The 19,636-nt window shown below is 53.6% G+C and overlaps 2 protein-coding genes across 5 annotated transcripts in view; one reads left to right on the forward strand and one right to left on the reverse strand.

Moving 5' to 3' along the window:
• Positions 1-16,617, forward strand: part of LOC116077111 (GRB2-related adapter protein) — a 20,845-nt gene extending 4,228 nt beyond the window's left edge. Inside the window, exons 2-5 of the mRNA XM_031351441.1 lie at positions 3,527-3,624; positions 7,360-7,482; positions 13,642-13,810; positions 15,485-16,617. Coding sequence (XP_031207301.1) covers positions 3,527-3,624; positions 7,360-7,482; positions 13,642-13,810; positions 15,485-15,670 — 576 coding nt within the window. The 3' untranslated portion in view covers positions 15,671-16,617. The remainder of the gene's footprint in view (positions 1-3,526; positions 3,625-7,359; positions 7,483-13,641; positions 13,811-15,484) is intronic.
• The window catches only part of Slc5a10 (solute carrier family 5 member 10), a 48,201-nt gene continuing 45,176 nt past the window's right edge, over positions 16,612-19,636 (reverse strand). For all 4 annotated transcript variants that reach the window (XM_031351437.1, XM_031351439.1, XM_031351440.1 and 1 more), the window contains 4 exons: positions 17,674-17,842; positions 17,370-17,585; positions 17,067-17,124; positions 16,612-16,956 (listed from right to left, as the gene is read on the reverse strand). In XM_031351437.1, coding sequence (XP_031207297.1) covers positions 16,850-16,956; positions 17,067-17,124; positions 17,370-17,585; positions 17,674-17,842 — 550 coding nt within the window. In that variant the 3' untranslated portion in view covers positions 16,612-16,849. The remainder of the gene's footprint in view (positions 16,957-17,066; positions 17,125-17,369; positions 17,586-17,673; positions 17,843-19,636) is intronic.

The raw sequence follows: 19,636 nt of genomic DNA on the forward strand, positions 1-19,636 counted from the left end.
AAAAACCAAAAAAAAAAAAAAAAATTAGACTTGCGTGTGTGCATGCGTGTGTGTGTGTGCACACCCGCACAGACGCCACAGTGCACTTGTAGAGGTCAGAGAATGACTTGTAGAACTTAGTTCTCCCCTGTCACCATGTGGGTCCCAGGAATCAAACCCAGGTCATCAAGCTTCGAAGCAAGTGCCTTTATTTGCTGAACTATTTCCCTGGCCCTCTTTCTTGTTTTTGAGACACGACCTCCCTGGGAAGTACAGGCTGGCCTTGAATTCACTATGTAGCCCGAGGCTCGCTTCAAACCTGCTGTGATCCTCCTGCCTCACCTCCTCAGTGCTGGACTAGAGGTACACGCACTGTGCCCCACCCTTTTTTCTCAGACTGGTAGGGATGAGCTCAGGACCTTGTGCATCCCGGGCAAACACTTTCCCTCTAGGTCCCACTTCACAATCCTTGCACTGGTTGTTCCTGTAATCCTTTCTGTGTTGATTTTAACTGGCTAGGCTTTAGACCTCTTTCAGACTGGCAGGAAAACTGTACAGATAAAAGGGGACACCCCCACTGTTGCAGCCAGCTGCCAGCGGCTAGCCATGGTCACGATGAACTTGTTTGATATATTAGTACTGACCACCACCCATCGACACTTCCTATGCATTTCAATTTGTTAATATATTGTGTTAAATATTATTTAGTATCTTCATTCTCAGATTTTTTTTAGCATCATTTTGAATTGGACCCCAGAGTGCTTCCCTACCTCTCACTACAGTCTCTCCCTGCTGTTGGTAGCTTAGAAATGTTAGAGCCCTGTGTATGGCAGCTCCCTTCCTCTCTGGCCAGGCCTATACTGTGTGCTGGTGTCCAGCCCCTCCCCTGGGCTCTGGCGGGTGTAACTACGTCACACCAAGTGGTGCCAGCTTGCAGGTGGGACACAACTTCCTCTCCAGGTGCTGCTCAGAAAATGTAAGTGGAAACCCCCTAGACCATAGGCTTTCTCAGTACATGTAGCCCTGAGTGACTCTTACCAGGAATGAAGGCCCTCTTTGACAGGCAGGTCCTTCTAGGTAGACAGAAGCCACTGTGAGCTAGAGAATAAACATGGTGCTATGCATTCCCTCCTTCCCTCCCTTCCTCTGTCTCTCTCTCTGTCTCTGTCTCTCTGTCTCTGTCTCTGTGTCTCTCTCTCTCTCTTTCTCTCTCTCTCTCTCTCTCTCTCTCTCTCTCTCTCTCTCTCTCTCTCTCACACACACACACACACACACACACACAATCTCTCCAGGATTATCTTGCCCCAGGGACTCAGTCTGATATCTCCCAGGAAGGCTGATGGCACCGTGCACCTTAGCAACCGGCCCCTGAAACCTTCCAGCTCTGGACTCCTGCCTGGAATCTGAGCATCTCTTCCTGCTCCTCCCCTCCAGCCATGGAGTTAGTGCAGTGCTCCTTGGACCCATGACTTCTTTTCAAGGAGCCAAAGTTGGGCTCATCTCAGAGCTCCTGCCCTGGCTGTTCCCCTATTCCCTCTATCCTGGACACTGTCCCCCTATCTTTTCATCATTGGTTTCTTTTTGTTTTTCTTTTCCTTTTGCTGGTGAAGGGTGGAGAACCACAAACAGGGTCTAACCATGTAGTCCAAACAGACCTGGAACTCTGAAATGCTCCTGTCCTGTAAATCAGGGCATCTCCGTGTGTGCGTGTGTGCGTGTGTGCGTGCGTGCGTGCGTGCGTGCGTGCGTGTGCGTGTGTGTTTGCCTTTCTTGAGCACCGTGTGCCCCTCTGGCAGCTCCTTGTCCAGACAGTGTCTCCCGGACACTCCTCGCTGCATGAAGCAGCTGTTTGTCTCTCACTTTCTTTAAGGCATCCCTGGGGACAGGCTCCCATCACTCAGGGCACCTCCAGGACTCCTTTTGTTGTCTGCACCCAGTAGGTGCTCAGTAAAGCTGTCAGTGACTGCATCTGGGGGCAGTAGGAAAGCCAGCAGCGGAGCCAGTGGTGGGACAGACGGGCTCTGAGCTTGACCTAGGTTGCAGTACTAACCTGGAGTGTGTTCTCTGTGGGTGGGTGGGGGTTCCCACAGCTCCAAGGGTCCAGGGCTCCATCAACAGTAAGAATTCAGCAAGGTAAGCACAGAAGCACCCCTGGTCTGCACAAAGAGATGGATGAAGGCAGAGCAGGACATGGCCGGGGTTAAGGGCACGCTGGCCACATGGGGACTATAGCATGAGACATGAACTATAGCATAGCCATAGCTATGCCCATTAACAGACAAGCTAATGTCTGGAGCTAGCACAGGGCTCCAGCTAGTGCTGGAACCAAATCCCCAGAGACAACGGAAGTAGGATTTCTTTCTCAAGCTGTGGCCACACTGGGGAAATTTTGTCTCATTTAGAGTGAAAGTGGTTCAGAGCTAGCTACCCCCTTCCATCTGTCCAGCTCTGCTGACCTTCTTCAGGCCAGGAAGGACAGAAGGAAGGAAGGACTCAGCCTGACTTCATTGCCTCCCCAGGGGTTGGGGCTCAGGACTGGGCTGAGGAACAAGCCAAGCCTTTTAGCTGCTTCTCACTTACAGATCATACATGAAGACACGTAGACGTATCAGTTTCCCCATTTCTATTGCCCTGGTGCAGAGGGGAGCCAGCTCTGCAGCCCGCTCCTAAGCAGAGAAGAGCCTCAGGCTTGGCACCAGGGACAAGGCCAGTGGGGTGAGAGCCAGTGGGCCAAGGCCCCCAAGGCCAGCATTGCCAATGCTCCCTACCAACTGTAGGGGCTGTGTATGCTGTGCTGCCCTGGCCAGGTTCGTCCCTTCTCTAAACCTGTTTGGGAAACAGCACTTGGTGACATCAGCTTCTTCAGCTTGCTTGAGAACTGGAGTGACACAGGGCAAACCTACCCGTGGGATGGAGAGTGCCTGTCCCCTCCCTAGGCCTGCTTTCCACCCTTCAGTAGTTCACCCAGTGACTCTCTACCCAGTTCTGGCTACTTTACCTGGGGTGACAGGGCCACAGGCTTGGAGGGTAGCTGTGAAGTCTAAGCCTCTGGGCCTGACTCTGGGAACTGACCTCATCAGAACATGGGATCTTTTATTTGTCCCCCCCCATTCCCGATCCTCACTGTCATACCAAACACTAAATACATGTGACCCAAGGTAGTCACCTGTTGGAGCTCTCTGACCCATCTGGGGGCCTCCAACTTCATATCATATCTCAGTGGTCATTGAGTGGCTGCTCTGGGCTCCTTCAGACACAGCTCAGTCAAGAACCAAGGGACACAAATCCACTCTCTTTCCCCAGGCCCCTGGAGGTCTGGATGGAAGGGTGTAAAGTACCCATGCTCTAACTCCAAACCTGCCCAGGTTCATCTGTCTCACAGGATGCACAGACCTCCTGTAGATGTCTACCTGCCAGTAGGCAGGCTTGGCCTATGAGAGGCCAACAGGTCCCCATCCAGGGCTCTGTCCTCTGGGAAAGGCCTGAGAGCTGGTAGGCAGCAGGACCTCAGTAGGTGGCCGAGTAGACATATTGTTCCTTCCTACAGATCCTGAACATGGAAGATGACCAGAACTGGTACAAGGCCGAGCTCCGTGGAGCCGAGGGCTTTGTTCCCAAGAACTACATCCGTGTAAAGCCACACCCGTGAGTAGTCACCACTGCCACCATCTACCTGGAGGCGATGCCACCCCACCTTGCCTTGCCAGACCCAAGCTGCCTGGGGTACAACACACCCCAAGAAGATGGGCACTGACTGGCTGACTGGTCCGGCTTGGCTAGGCTAGAAGTCCAGTTTGGCCCAGATATCTCAGTCCTGGGACCTAGGTCAGGCTCTTAGCAGATGGCATCCAGTATTGCTCTCAGACTGACTGGGCAGCTATAAATGATCCTTGAACACGAAATGGATATTCCTTAAATGGCATCTGGGTCATTGATCTGGTTCCTGGAAGCCAGATACAAGGAAAGGGGGATCAGAACGCTGGGATATACGGGGCACAGAAAATACATGTAGAAAGGCAGGCAGCATCAGGGTGCCTCTCAGAAAACGGCAATGAGTAAGATGCTGAGGGATTTATAGGAGTTGGCTGTATAGACAAGGGCAATGACTTTTGGTATTTGTGGGGGAAGGTGGAAAGAGGGAGGAAGACAGAACAAGGTAAGGAAATTGATGAGCAGAACCTTAAGTACATGGGACAGGCAAGAAGAGTTTCAGGCACTGAGACAAGGGAGCAGAGGGCCATGAGGATGCCAGGCCAGGCTGGACCTCAGTCAGCAGATAGAAGCTGTACTGTGTGGCTGGGAGGAAGGGAAGGAGGTACGGGGGGAGCTCAAAGGGTATTTCCTCTTTGTCTTTTTCTGCTTGTTTTCAAAGCTGCTGCCACCTCCGGCTTCCTCTGCTGTACCCGGAGGTGGCAACACCTGTTCTGGGTCCCCATCCCTAACCACTCTGCTGGCTTTCCTGCCTGGCACACCCCCACCTAGAGACAGGAAGAGAACATAAGGGGAAGAGAGAAAACCATAGTGTGCTGCTTGGGTGCTAGCCAGGTGAGGTCTGGGGCATGCAGGAGCTCAGGCTGTGGTCACCTGCGTGGCTACAGGAAGGGCTTAAGGCAGAGGTTGGAAGGCTGTAGAGTCTGAACTACTGAACAGACCTGACCCAGGACCAGGAGAGGGGTTGTAAGGGTTGCAGTCCTCAGTCAGGTTGTCATGGGGGCCAGGACAAAAGAGGACTCATCAGGATATTCAAGAGTCAAGGAACCCAAGCCCCTGGCACACCCACCTGCCTATGCTTGGATCAAGCAGGGTCATGATCAGGTCCTCCCCAGTTCCTAAGGGACATGCTGAGTAGCTGGCCCAGTTTGGTCATCTTAGGCCCTACCCTGGCCCAAAACAGCTGTGAGGATCATCCCATCCTGGGTGTGAAGGCTCTGATGTGGTGGCTGGGAGAGAGAGGTGCTGTAGTCCTAGAAGCTTCTCCCTATGCCAGGCTCAGGATGTCCTCTGTCCTGGACCTGGAGATGCAGCCCCTGTGTTCTCAGTGGAGTTGGAGGGTAGTGAGGTGATTGTAGGGGCAGGAAAGGCTCCTTAGCAACAGCAAAAGCCCCTGGGCCTGGAGGTTCAAATAGAAGTTTGCCAGGGATGACGGAAACAGGCCCAGGGATGTGTGGGACGTGGGGTTTGAAGCATGTTATGAAAGCAGCAGGTAGGAACACCTTCAGCTGTTCCTTTAGGGGCCCACTGCCCACCTAGGTGGGAACTACTAACATCATCTTATATGATGGGCAGTGGTGGCGCATGCCTTTAATCCCAACACTCAGGAGGCAGAGGCAGATGGATCTCTGAGTTTGAGGCCAGCCCAGTATACAGAGTGAGTTCCAGGACAGCCAAGGCTACACAGAGAAATCCTGTCTCAGAAACAACCAACCAACCACAGAACCTGTCGCCTCATAGACCAGCAGAGGCACAGAGAAACTGGGTGGCTTGTCCAGGGTCACTTAGCCTGCAAGAAGCAGACTGGGATTGCAGCTGGTGATGAAGGCCCTTCATGAGCAGCTATGTGTGGGTGAACCTTACACTTGCTAAGCAGCCTCTTGGGAGACCCCAGTCCTCCCTGGGTTTCAGTTCCCACCCCAGTACAAGAAGCAACATGGTATAGTCAAAGATGGAGCGGTAAGAACTGAGATCTAAAACTTCCCTCAACTGTCCTTCAAGAAGTCAAGTGTTCAAGTTGAACCCTTCCTCCATAACTCACAGCCTACCAGACCCATCCCCATGACCCTGTTCCAGTGTGGTCCCACCTCTCACCTCTGCTGTAGAGACTGTATTAGGGCTCTCTCTCTCTCTCTCTCTCTCTCTCTCTCTCTCTCTCTCTCTCTCTCTCTCATCCAGTTAATCTAACAATGGCCGGCTATTTAACAGAAAGTCTAAGAATCAGTCCACAAAGCTGGACGTCTCAGCTGATTCAGTATACACTGGAATCCTGCAGAAGTAGGTTCTAATGCCAATGAAGGAATGGACTTGCTAGCAAGTCAATGGCAAGCAGGCAGAGAGCAAAGACTTCCTTCCTCCATATCTTTTATATAGGCTTTCAGTAGGCGTGGCCCAGATTAGAGGTGGGTTACCCTAATTCCAAAGATCTGGATTAAAAGTGTGTCTCCCTACCTCAGAGATTCAGACCAGAAGTAGATCTTCCCACTTCAAATTAAGCAAAAATCTCTCACAGATGTGCCCTCTATTTGGGGGTTTTAGTTAGTTCCAGTTGTAGTCAAGTTGACCACCAAAAAATAGCCACTACTGAGACCAAGTTCCAATGTGGATTTTGGAGTTATGTCTAGGTATGACAGGCAGTCTCCTGTTCCTGGGGACACCCCACCTCCCAGAGAACCCCCTCTAGTTCCAGCACTCTACCCTAGGAACTCGATGCAATGCCTAAGGGTTAGTAAACTGAGAGTGGCTGGCTAGAAAGGCCCTTGGGGCCTTGCTGCAGAAGCTGGCTAGCCCAGCAGACAGGAGAGACCCCAGGAGAGGCTGCTCCTGCCTTGCAAGAGTCCCAAGACTTAGTAGGCATCGTTCTGTACTAAGTCTGCTCCTGCTCGGGAGGGGCACAGGGAAGGAAGGCCACTATTACTGATGTCACCTTTATTTGTTTGTGGTGCTGAGGATGGACATGGAGCCTTGCATACGCTAGGCTAGCGTTCCATTGACTCACACCCTAGCACAATTTTACGCTTCTTAACTTTTAAAATTCTGTCCTGGGTCAGTGAGATGGCTCAGTGATTGAAGGCACTTCTTGCCAAGCCCAGTGACTTGATTTCAGTCCCCAGAGCTGTGGAAGGGGAGAACCGACTGGTTGTCCTCTGGTCTACATATACGTAGTATGTACATTCCTGAACATGTATGTGCCCACACAGAAATAAATAATTTTGAGAGCTCATACTGCTCTTGCCAGGGACCCATGTTTGGTTCCTAGCACCTACATCCGACAGCTCACAACCACCTGTAACTCCCACTCTAGGAAACCTGACACCCTCTTCTGGACTCACATGCACATACTCCACCCCTTACATATAATACATATAATTTAAAAAATAATAAAAATAAATCTTAAAAAAAAAATCTCCATCTACAAGTCAGACAGGCGTGCCGGCTGGTGAAGCACCTGACTCTGTCTTGGGTGTGGGTTTGCCTGGCCTGGTAGGAAACAGCAGGACAGGCTGCCTCAGCTCTGGCTGCCTCTCCTATGTGACCTTGATTTTCTTCCCTATTTCTCAATTTCCCCACGTGTTAAATGGTCCCAATGATACCACTGAGGAGGGAATGAAGGCCGGCACTGCCACCGACCTAACGGATACCTGCAGACACGGTCCCCTCTCCCCACAGGTGGTACTCAGGCAGGATTTCTCGACAGCTGGCTGAAGAGACTCTGCTGAAGCGCAACCACCTAGGAGCCTTCCTGATCAGGGAGAGCGAGAGTTCCCCTGGCGAGTTCTCCGTCTCTGTGAAGTGAGCTCTGGGGCGGAGTGGGTGGGGGCGGGGGCGGGGGCGGGGGTAGGGGGTGGGGCAGGCCTGGCAGGGCCACTGGCTAGGTAAAGGGCTCAGCAAACAAGATTGGAGGTCTCTTGGTTAGAGTGGGGGAGGATGCCCAGTGGGGCCCCAGGCTGGTGTCCAGAAAGTTCTGCTGACAGGGTCCCACTTCATGACAATGTTGTTGAGAGCACAGACTCTGAGGCCAGGTACTTCTAATTCTGATGCTGTCGCTTTGTGGCTGTGTGGCGCAGGACCAGTTACTTAACCCTGCTGAGCCTGTTTCCTCATAGATAAAATAGGTCATTGGAAGCATGAGTCAGTAGACCTAAAGCAGAACGCTGTTATTTACTCCATAGGGAGGAACTCACACCTTGTAAGATAGTACCTGGCAACAAAAACCAAAGCAGGGGTGCTGCGCTGAGGACCCTGTGGCTTACTACGATGAACATAGTGGCTCCTCGGTCTGATAAAGCAGATGGGGCTGAGGGCAACCCCTGGCTGCCAACCCTGGCGGGTTATTGACTTCTAAGTTGGGCCAGGCTGCCTTGTAGCTGGGAAACAACACTAAAGGGGACAGAAACAGCTGTACTGTGGAGACAGAGGACAAAGAAACACAGGCTTTGGGGGGGTGGGGTTATCAGAGAAGGGTCTCCAAACTGGGAGGGAATCTTCTGCCTCGTGCAGGGCAGACTTCTAGGCAGAGGGAGCTGCAGTGCAAAGCCCCAAGGTGGGATGTCCTGGATGTTTTGTGCATGAACCCCAAAAGCCACGTGGTGGGAAAAGCAAGAAACAAGGAGTAGAAACTGCCTGGCTCACACTCAGAGGTGGGGGCAGGGGGGAGGGGGGCACAGGGCAGAGGACTGGCACACAGCATGGGTTTTCTCTCAGAGCAATAGGGAACCTGGAGGGGTTTTGAGAAGGGAAGGGGATGATGACATTCTATCCAGAGCAGCCCTCCCCCTGCTGGCTTCGAGGAGGAGGGACTTTTTTTGGGAGGGGGAGGTAGCAGGAAGCAGGAGGAAGAGGGTGGGGTCAGGGCCTGATGACATGGCTTAGGACTGACTCTGTTGCCTCACTGTGTCTGGAGTAGTGGAATGCTAAAGGGACAGAGGAAGGTGTGGCGTGTCTATGGCTCTTCAAGAATGCTTGCTCCCAAGCCAGGCTTGACCTCTGGCCAGTGGCTTTCTACAACAGGCATACCAATGATCAGGGCAGTGTGTGACAACCCTGAGGCTCCTGTGGACTGCCGTCCCTCCCGTCTGCTCTGATTGCCCTTGGAGCTACAAGACCCACACAGGGATGGGGCTACTGTTGTAAGGCCACAGCCCAGTGCACCATCATGTGTTCTGTCTCCTGCAGTTGCTTAGCAGCTACCCTGACCATGCAGTAGCCATGCTACTTCAGGAAGGTCCCCACACCTTCTCCAGCTTTCTTGCCCATCTGGCACCGTATGTACAGGAAGGTCCTGTACCTGAGTCTGGCTTGGACATCCTGCCTCTTAACACCCTACAGGTCAAAACAGGAAGTGACTTCTAGGGATGACACCATCAGGAGGATAGCCCAGTCTCATTAACTCCCGAAAAGTTTCCCAAGGTCCCAAGATCACCTAGCCAAACGGGGGCACCCAGCACAGATCAGGCCTGGAGTAGGAGCAGAGAGAAACCTGCCCCATCACAACTCCTCTTGAGCTCCCCACAGACCCAGGCTTCCTTGGCAGTTCTTGGAGGGTGGTCCTGGCTAGCCACACTAGGACAGGGGCAGAAGGGCAGAAGTATGGGATAAACATAGACCCAGAAGCTCCACCATGCACAGGTGCGGAAGGAAGTCCACAAACAGAGGACGTGCTCTGAGAGGAGAAGGGGCAGCAGAGTCCAGCCTTAAACGTGTGTGGGAGCTCTGCTGGGGTCTAGAGGTGCCAGGCACAGGGAACAGTATGTGTGTAGATCCGATCAGAGGTTGGACAGTGAGGTCTGTTTGGATGTTAACAAGCCTGACTAGAAGGGGAGATGGCAGTGTGCTGGGATAGGTTTCCAATAGGCGAGCTCAGCCAGTGCAGGTGTGCAAAGAAATCCTGGCACACACCCACCAGTCCCTTCTCAAGAAATCCAGAAGGCACCCGCCCACGTTAGACCTGGCTGGCCAGAGCTTCCCCAGCTCAGCACTGCGATTGCACTTAAGGCCACCAGGTGGCCATCTCCATCCTTGCTTCCTCCTAGGTTGAGCCAGGGATCTTGAAACTCACTTCCAGAATGGGAGTGAGTCTCAACTCTGATACCCCCTAGCCCTGAAATCCAGGCAAGTGATCCTGGAAACTTCAGCTTCTCTGTCCATAAAGTAGGCATTGGGATGAACAGAGCTATGCTCTGGATGTGCACTGTCTATCTATGGCCCAAGGGGAGCCCTCTGTTCAGAGGCCACCTCTGGCTCCATTGCTCTTGCCCAGGGCTCTCTGGAAGACAAACTGGTTGGGAATACTGGGAGCCCTGGTCTCCCCTGGTTTTGCTTGGGACTGATGTATGCCTTTAGTCAGGCTCTGGTCCTGTCTTGGTGGTCATTCTTCACCTGTGATCTTGAGGTCCACCTCACAACCTGGAGTATAGGGATCTTTCACTCTCCCTGGCATGGGTCTCCCTCAAGTTCACGCCAAGACACATAAAGTTGTCACCGGTGGTTTGGTGGGACTTGGGTGCTCAACAGTGCCAATGCACTGCCACAGCCAGTTCATTGAGCAGGTTTCAGAGAGTTGACCCCCTTGAGCCCACTGGCTGGCATCTGTCTTGCCTAACTTTTCCTTCATACTCCTATCCAGGCCCCTGAGACTATTCTGTTATGGCTGATGGGAGATAGATCCCAATTAAAGTGTCTTGCTTCCTTTCTAGCCACGAGTGCCTTGGAGTTAGCTCCCACTTGTCTATACCATCAGATTGGTGCCTTCGAGTTAGCACACACTTGTCTATACCATCAGATGGGTGCCTTGGAGTTAGCACACACTTGTCTATACCATCAGATGGGTGCCTTGGAGTTAGCACACACTTGTCTATACCATCAGACCAGTGCCACACGGAGCACCCACTGTGAACCAGGTCCTGTCTCTGGGAGCACCACCAAATAGGACAAAGGTCCTTGTTCCCTGAGTGCTACTCCAGTGATGAAGACCACAGGATTAGCCAATAATGGGGTCTGGGGAAAATGAGCAGAGCTGTGGCTGCCAGATCCCAGTGTACAGGTAAGGAAACCAACCCTCGGAGCTGCGAGAAACGTGCTGCTGAGCTCAAGTGTCCTGGTGAGCCATTTTCTGAGATGCAGAGACCTGGCAGGGAACTGTCTCTTCAGTGCCCAGTCCTCCCAAGGCCATCCCTGTCCTCCCGGTGTGCTGCAGTGAGGACCTTGCTCTCCTTCGTTCCCCAGTGGATGGAACAGTGAGTGCCCAGACCTGGCCCATGTGAGCCTCAGCTGGGAAAATGAGAGAGCATGGGCTCCTGCCCACCCAACCTTGGCTCTCCTCTTTGCTGCTGCTGCTGCTGCTGCTGCTGCTGCTGCTGCAAGGAAAAACTTGCTGAGTGAGACTGGCCTGACAAAGACCTTAGGGTTTTCCAATGCAGGGACCAGGCACAGCACAGCACAGTGGGGGCTGGGGTCAGGGTCACAAAGTGCTGCCCAGCAAGGGGTGCCGGCAGTCACCTCCATAGAGATGGGAATCCGTGAAGACACAGTATATACCAGGACATACTGCAGACACCAGGAGTCCAGCCCATGCTGACTCTTCTCTGGAACTCAGCTCTGGGGCTTGGGGGCATGGTGGGGTCCTGATGAGCAGTGTAGGATGGAGACATAGAGGGATGGACCCCCTCCCAGACAGCCTAGCTCTCTTTAGCTGGGAAACAGGGGCAGCTATGAGCAAGTGGCAGAAAGGACAAGACATGCCACACACAGCCTTGACTGTTACACTGCCCAGCCCTGAAGATTTCCCAGCTGACAGGTTGGAAAGTTCTAGAACTCCTGGCCCCATGCCCCATCCCCCAGTTCTCCCATGGGATCCAAGAGCATTCCCCTGCAAAGTTCTCCAAGCCTCAGGCTCTGGGCTGCTTATGGAGGAACAAGAATTTAGGAGTCCTGAGCTTGGCCTGCCCCACCCCATCCTGCCTTTCTCCACACTCTTAACCACACTCACCCAGTTGCTCATAATGACCCCTCCCCATGCAGCTACACCTGAGGCCAGAGAGGTGGGCCTACGGCCCCTTGCCCACTCTCAGCATCTACAGCTTAGTCATTGTAAATACTATCCTGGCCGCTCATAAGCAGTTTTGTGAACCTCAGGATTTGTGACACCTCTGGCAGAACCCTCCTTTTGGGGAAACTGGCCCTTCCAAAAGAGCATAATTAAGGCTGACTCAAGGCCAGGTCACCTGGTGGCTCCAGCCCCCATGGAAAAGCCCCCAGCAAAGTCTGAGGTGAGGGACCCTCAGGGAAGCTCTGCCTCTCCACTCTGGTGCCTGTACGCAAGCCTTTGTGAATTATGTGAACAATAAGACTGGATAAGGATGCAGGGACCCAAAAGTTGAACCCTGGCCACATGAGGATTGTGATATTGGCTCTCCAGAGGGGGTCAGTTTATCAGGGACTTGAACGTGAGTAAGAATGCATGAATTCTTCCCTACTGGAAGGCCAAGAGAGATGCTTGTTTATGTAGTCTAGGTTAGTCTCAAACTGGATTCTGGGGTTACAAACCCTGCTGGGGTTACAGGCGTGAGCTGACGCCCTCTCCAGACTTTAGACTGGGCTGGGCAGGGAGCATCCTGGGATTCCAAGCGCAGTCTTCATCCTGAATCTCCACTGTTAACCATGTAAAGCAGCCCAGCCCTGGGGCTGGGGAGAGACTGAGCGTGGAGGGCCTCGAGGTGGGGCTACAGAACTCAGGAGGGGGTTGGTCTCTCTGAAGGGCGCAGCCCTGGGAGCAGGCCGCATTGGGAATATCTGGGACATATTGTCCCGACGGGGAGTGACAACTGCCATTATCCCCACCAGTAATCAATGGAAGAGCTCCTGTGAGCATTTTTGATGAGAAGCAGCCCCACCCTGTGGATTTCTGAACAGGTGGTGGCTGCACTCCGGGCTCAGTTTCCCTACTGTGCATTGGGTCAGGAGGCAGCACCAGCCACCCTGTGACAGAAAAGGGGTCCCAGACCTTGTAGCTGCTACTGTTCTGCTCACTCATGCTAGCAGGCTGTCCTGGTGTGCAACAGGTTATTTGTTAGCTAGGCCCAGACAGGTCCCTAACAGGACAGTCTGATTTACAGGGACAGGGACTTGGTACAGTTTGGTTGCATTGGTTGGAAAGGCTGAGCAAAGAAAGAAAAAGGAGAGGGGCCGTTGGTGTCAGAGAGGCCAGCAAAGACAAGAAGCTAGCTCTTGAATCTGAAGAGCTGGGTTTCTCATGAAGGCAATAGCAGCTATAGAAACCTCTTGCGGACATGGGATGTTCAAAATATCTGAGTGTCGCTCATAGGTGCAGAGTTTGGTGGGAGTCAGGGTGATCTTGGGACTCAACCCCCAGAGTACTGTGAGGACTGAGGGGGGAAGGGGAAGGGAGACAGGGGAAGAGGGAGAATGTCAAAACTCTGAGGGATGCTAAAGAGGTATGAAGTATGAGAGAGGAGACTCATAGGTGCCCAGTGATGATGCCAATAAGCCAGCTAACATTTTTCAGCTTTCTTGTCTGAATGACGTGGGTTTGTTTGTTTGTTTGTTTGTTTTGTTTTGTTTTGTTTTTTTGAGACAGGGTTTCTCTGTGTAGCCCTAGCTTTCCTGGAACTCACTCTGTAGACCAGGCTGGCCTCAAACTCAGAAATCTGCCTGCCTCTGCCTCCCAAGTGCTGGGATTAAAGACGTGCACCACCACCACCCAGCGAATGAAGTGTTATCTCTATAGGAAAGCAGAGGTTCAGAGAAGTTCAACAACTTGCTTGAAGTCACACAGCAAGGAAGTGACCTTGTCTAGCACCCATACCCTGAATCCCATATTCTGCTGCCAAGATGGCTCCCAGTATTTTTGCCTCCTTTGACTCCAGATCTCCCCAGAACAGGACTTGGCTCCAAAGGTGGGGGCAGGTCTGAGGTATTGGGTCTTCCCCCCAGTTATGGCGACCAGGTGCAGCACTTCAAAGTGCTTCGAGAGGCTTCGGGGAAGTACTTCTTGTGGGAGGAGAAGTTCAACTCCATCAACGAGCTGGTCGACTTCTACCGAACCACCACCATCGCCAAGAGGCGGCAGATCCTGCTGTGTGATGAGCAACCACTGATCAAGGTAAAGACAGGACTAGCCGGTCTGAGTCTGAGGGGCACCTCTTTGCATTCCCCAGAAGCCCAGGATGCTAAAGTAAGATGAGTGTGGTCCCTACAGGAGTTAAGGATGGGGCAGGGCCATGGGGAAGGACAGCATAGAAGGTGGAAAGTGCAGAAACTCCACTTTGCCAACACAAAAATAGTCTGGGGTATGCAGTAGGTACTCAATAAGTGCTTGTCAATGAATGTATGTCTGAGCATCCACTGAGTCCCACACCTGAGCTGCTCTATGCACCCTGACTTGGGTTTTGGTTTCAGGATTTTTGTTTTGAGGCAGGGTCTTTCTATGTGTCTCTTGCTGGCCTGAAATGTACTGTGTACAACAGGTGGGTCTTAAAATCTCACACTGAGGTAGTGATCCTCCTACCTCAGCCTCCCAATGGCTGCGGTGAGCCTGCTATTCTGCAGTATGAGCACCTCACTGTTCCCGTTATACAGATGAGGAAACTAAGGCTGAGAGCAAGACAGTTCATGAGAACTCCTGGTTTTCTCTGCTCCCCAAGGAGGAGCTGAACTTGTACAGGATGTGGGCAGCGTGACCCTCGGGGACAAGGCCAGGCTGGGCCCAGCATGTAGGGAGATCCACCCCTATCCTTCACAATAACAGCAATTTGCCAGCAGCCTGCCCTTTCATCAGGGAGCCAGGAGCAGCTCTCACTCTCATTAGGATGACGACAGCCACCGACCGGGTTATTAGCGCAGCACGGTGTTTGGCTTAGAGGCTGGGACAAATCAAGATCTGGACATATTTGAACTTGAGTGCTGTGGAAAGGAGGGGAGTATGACTCCAGCCAAGGCTGGGCGGGGGTGGGGGGGAAGGCTCCCCAACTTCACACAATCAGGCCTTGTATTTTTTTTTCCTTTTTTTTTTCCCTCTTTCCTGATAGCCTGCTATGTGGCCTAGAGGGTCATTTCAACCCTTAGCTAGGCCTCAATTTCCCTCCATTCAATGGGTTTGCTTTACCAGGAGAGATACACTGTGATCAGATCACAGTAGTTCCCACATGGCTCCAGTGCCCAGCCTGGTGAGCTAAGGTCAGCTGGAAGCTCCTGGTTTCTGAGACCCAGTCTCCTAAACCCCTGTACTGGCTCTGACAGAGCCCTGGAGTCACCCATTGGCAGGGGGCAGGGTGAACTCCTTCCTTCCTGGGCAGAGCCCACTGATCCTATCTTGTTTTGAAGTTCTGCAGGCTCAGCAGAGGCAGAGGAGAGCTCTGTGCTGGGCACTGCAGGTGCCTGGCAAGGGCAGTAGGGAAGACGCTGGAGCCAAAGAGGTAGAGATGAGCAGATGCCACGCCCAGACCTGAGAGCAGAGAGCGGGAGCAGGTTGTCCACTCTCGAAAGCCTGAGGGGGCTGTAGCAGAAACCTCTCCTTAGCAATTCCCAAGCCAGGAAGCATGCTTGGCATCAGTTACCATGTGTATGTGGGCCCAGAGGTAGGGAGTAGGACCCAGAGAGAATCAGGTGCCTAAGCACATCCCACCTGAGGCAGGACTTAAGTTCCACACACTACCTGAGCAGCAGAGGGTCCATGCCCCCTCCCACAGCAGCTCACTTATCCCATGGGGCTCCTGGGGACAGACAGCTTGCTGCCTCCAAAGGCCACTGACTATTCTGCTCCCCAATTTCTCCACAGCCATCCCGGGCTTGCTTTGCCCAGGCCCAGTTTGACTTCTCGCCACAAGACCCATCTCAGCTCAGCCTCCGCCGAGGTGACATCGTGGAAGTTGTGGAGCGTGAGGACCCGCATTGGTGGTGGGGCCGAGCAGGTGGGCGCCTGGGCTTCTTCCCACGGAGCTATGTGCAACCGGTACACTTGTGACCACACAAGGTCAGAGGAGCAATGCTCTGGGCTCAGCTTCTTCACACTAACCAGGACCAATATTGGTCACCACCAGGCTGGGAAGCTCCTGGCCTGACTGGGTTTGTGACATCGCCCCGCCATTGACAAGGCCCATCCTCTCCAGACTTGAGGACCAACTGCTAATGGCTAGGGCCCAGCTCAGAAAGCGCTTCCCTTGAGCAGCCGACTGCTACTCATCTTCCAAAGGCGTTTCAGGTTGTGCAAGTTACTGGGAACTGGCTTAGCTCTGGGCAACCTCAACGTCTATAAGAGTGCAAAGTTCCTCCCACTCCAACAGCTTGTGGCCTCCTGGCCTTACCCCACCAGCACTGGAATGAGGTTATATAGAGGTGAATCCCATTGGAAGAGGCATGATAGGGACAGAAGCAACGCAGTGGGTCCCCTCCTGTTGGCTATGGCAGAGCCCGGCTTGGAGGCCTTGGCTATGCAGGTCCAGGAGGAACAGCCAGACTATAGCCAGCATTGAGTGAATGTATAGTGCAAGAGGGTGGTGGTGCTTGGCCATAGGGCATCCCGAGCGGCTGCTACCCAGAGTCAGAGCATCTTCAGATTGGGCAAACTGAGTCAGACTTGGCAAGGCCTGGCATGGTGGTGGGCTTTGGGAGGGATGTGGGGGTGAGAGGGAGAGAGAGAGAGAGAGAGAGAGAGAGAGAGAGAGAGAGAGAGAGAGAGAGAGAGAGAGAGAGAGAAGCAGAGACTAAGAGACAGAGACAGAGAAAGAGAGACAGAGAGAGTACCTCTGTGGCTGTCTTTAGTCCCTTGAAGAGCCCAGGTTGCAGGCACACCTGGGGTTCTCCCTGAGTCCAGGGCTGGCCCAAGACCCCCCAAGCTGTGAGCCTGGCATACCCTATGCTCCCAACCTGTACCTGCATATTCAAAATAAAACATTAACCAGTGGATGTCAATCTTTCTCCCCATATCTGACTTTTTTTTAAGTGCTGTTTTTGAAATGACTCTCCACTATATTTTCAGAGCTCCATGTCTGCTGGCTCGGCCAGACACTTGGTATTGACCCACTGTGAATCTGTGGGCACATTCTACTTCCTCCGGTCTTCATGTCCAACCCAGGAAGGAAGGTGGTCCTGAGGGCTTGAAGCTCCCGCCTTCCCCCGCCTTTCCACTGGTGTGGGGGCAGCATCAGGCAAAATAGGCGTAGAAGAAAATGTTGACACACATGAGGAGGATGGCGTTGAAATTACACACTCGGGTCCAGAAAGCACGTTTCTGGGGTGTTTGGTCATCACCTAGAGGAAGGTAAAGTAGGCCAGTGAGAGATGAAGACTATATTTAGTGTCCATATCTCCAGCCACAGCCTGGGGCGGGATGAGGAGCAAGGCCTGGGTTACCCACTTACTTGTTTTGGTTCTTAAGGACCAGTTTGGAGCCAGAGTCCACCAGGTGAGGTTTTCAATCTGCAGAGAAAAGGTTTTCAAACAGGTGTGGAAAGACAGAGCAGCCCCAGAGAAGATGATGGTCAGTTAAAGAAGGAGGCTTAGTTCAAAGACAAAGGTCTGGGCCAGGAAGGGTTAGTAGTCAACCGTGGGAATATCTGGAGTTAGAGGCAGAGATCTGGATGTGAGCAGAGTCAGGGATCCATCAGAGACAGGTCAGGAGTGGGGCCTGTGGTAACTGGGCTCAGGAGACAGAACTGCCTCACCTGTCTTTGCTGAGGGGGTGGACTCAGTAGGCTCCCAGCCGCCATCACAGCACAGGTGAGGAGGAAGAGGGCAATGGCAAAGTGCAAGTAATGTAGGCTGCGGAGTGGGGCTGGCCGGGTGTCTATCTGGCCGCAAGGGGGCTCAGGGTGCAGGAATTCCAGGACCAGCCTCAGGGCGCCCACCAGCAGCCCAGCCATCAGGCCCCAGAAGGCCCCCTGGGGAAAGAAGAGATAGAGGAAGATCACAAAGAACTTGCAGGGTACCCTTAAGGGAACGGCAACCGGATCTGCCTGTGCCACCCACCTGCTCATTGGCCCTCCTCCAGAAGATGCCCAGGATGAAGATGGCGGTGACAGGGGGCGCCAGCGAGCTGGTCACTGACTGCATGTAGATGAAAAGCTGACCACTGTTAGAGCCCTGCAGGACCGGGATCCAGGCTACGCTCACACCGATGAGCACCACGATGACCACCCTGCAGGTGGCAGAGGCCAGTCCTGCCTCAGCTCTGTACCACACACCCCGCTCCCCAAAACCTGCTTCTGGACCCCTCCGCCCATTTCAGCACAGGCTACTAAGAACCAGGAGCCCTTGCTCCTTCTCTTGCCAGTCATTCAGCTCTGCTCCTGCCTTCTCTATTCTGTGTGCCACATCTACAGGCATGCAAGTGTTTGGGTCCGGCAGTGTCTTCCTGAGCTCGCCATCCCAGCCAGCATCTCCTTGGCTCTGTGCCCTCAGTCCTTCCTTGGCGGGTGACCCCAATCTACCCACTAGCGGCCCTCGAGCACTTCGCTCCTCCAAAGGCCTGGCTGGAGGCCCGTGGTGGTACTTTGGAGTTTGCTTTGCAAACAGCTTCCCACCCCTCTCACCCCTCCCACGCCTGAGGGAACCCAGGGGGAGTGTGGGCCTGGGGGCCTTGAAGGAATCCTGAGGTCTCGAAGGTTGCGCCACCAGGCTAGTGCTGTCTGAATTCTCTCCCCCCTCATCCAGAAGTATGGTGGGGGAAGCCCGTGTCCCCGCACCATGCAGGACTGGGGAATTGTGTGCAGGTAGGTGAGTGGGTTCCCCCCACCTCCCTGCCTTCCCACTTTGCATCTGGCCAGACCGGGGGCAGAGTGGGGCAGAAGGAGGAGGTGCCACTTTGATTGAGGCTAATTAACCCTTAGACTGGCACACAGCTGGGCGTGGCTTCTTCAAAGCCAGGCGGCCCCCACTGACACACCCTCCACCCTCCAGCCAGAGGGCCTAGCAGCTCCCGGGCCTTGTGTTTTCACTGTGGACCATCTTTCAAACCCAGCCCCTGGATGAGGAGGTGGCTGCCACTTCCTAAAACAGCCTCCAGGGGTGCGTTCACATCCAGTCTCTCCTAGGGGGCTGGCACAGTGCGTGCTGGGGAGGAGGGGCTCTGAGTCCTCCATATTGCCCTGCTGGACATAGAACTAAGGGAAGAGACAGAATGGAGCAGCAGGGAGGGAAGTAGAAAAGAGGGGCACCACTGTCCGTTCACAACTCTCCAACTAGGTTACCTCTGACAGCTCTCCGGCTTACAGTCAGAACTATGAAGGGCCAGCTTCTGGGAGACCAGGGAGATAGGAGGCATGAGGGCCACAGGCCAGGCTGCTAGGGCTGCTACAGTGCCAGGCCAGAGCATGGGGGACCCACCGTGGGACAGGGAGATGTCCAGCGGCAGAGGCTAAGAGATGGGAATCTGAAGGGCTTTCTTTCAAGGAAAAAGTCTCAGGAGGACTAGCCTCTGGTCACACAGCAGCTGCAGAGAAGCCGGAGCAAACGGGCAGTCAGAAGTCATGTGACCAGATCTGGTCGATAAGAACCTGACAGGCTGCAAAAGCCAGAGGCTCCCTGCCTGCAGATGAGCTCATGACACCCTGGCTCCCAGGCATGCCCCAACAGGGCTCTTCTCACAGAAGTTGGCTAAGCTTGCATCACAGGGCAACTACTGGGATAGCCCCTGCCCCAGGCCTGGCATCCAGGCTCTAGGAGGAAGTCTTCATTAATGGGAGAGGAGCAGGCACACTACGTGCCCACTCTCCATTGCCCTGGCCCATCCCACCACACACAGGGCCAAGCACAGGGGTAGGGCAGAAGTGTCCTGCACAGGGCTCGTTTGGACGTATTAAGGTCCCTTATTCGAGGGAGGTATCTGGTGGTGGCCTGGAGCACAGTGGGGAGTAGTCACTCTACAGAGGACAGGACTCTTAGCAGAGGCCATAGGTGGGCTGAGTACTGGTCTGAGTAAGTTAAAACTGAG

The sequence above is a fragment of the Mastomys coucha genome, unplaced genomic scaffold (genome assembly GCF_008632895.1).
Source record: "Mastomys coucha isolate ucsf_1 unplaced genomic scaffold, UCSF_Mcou_1 pScaffold5, whole genome shotgun sequence".
NCBI classification, from domain to species: domain Eukaryota; kingdom Metazoa; phylum Chordata; class Mammalia; order Rodentia; family Muridae; genus Mastomys; species Mastomys coucha.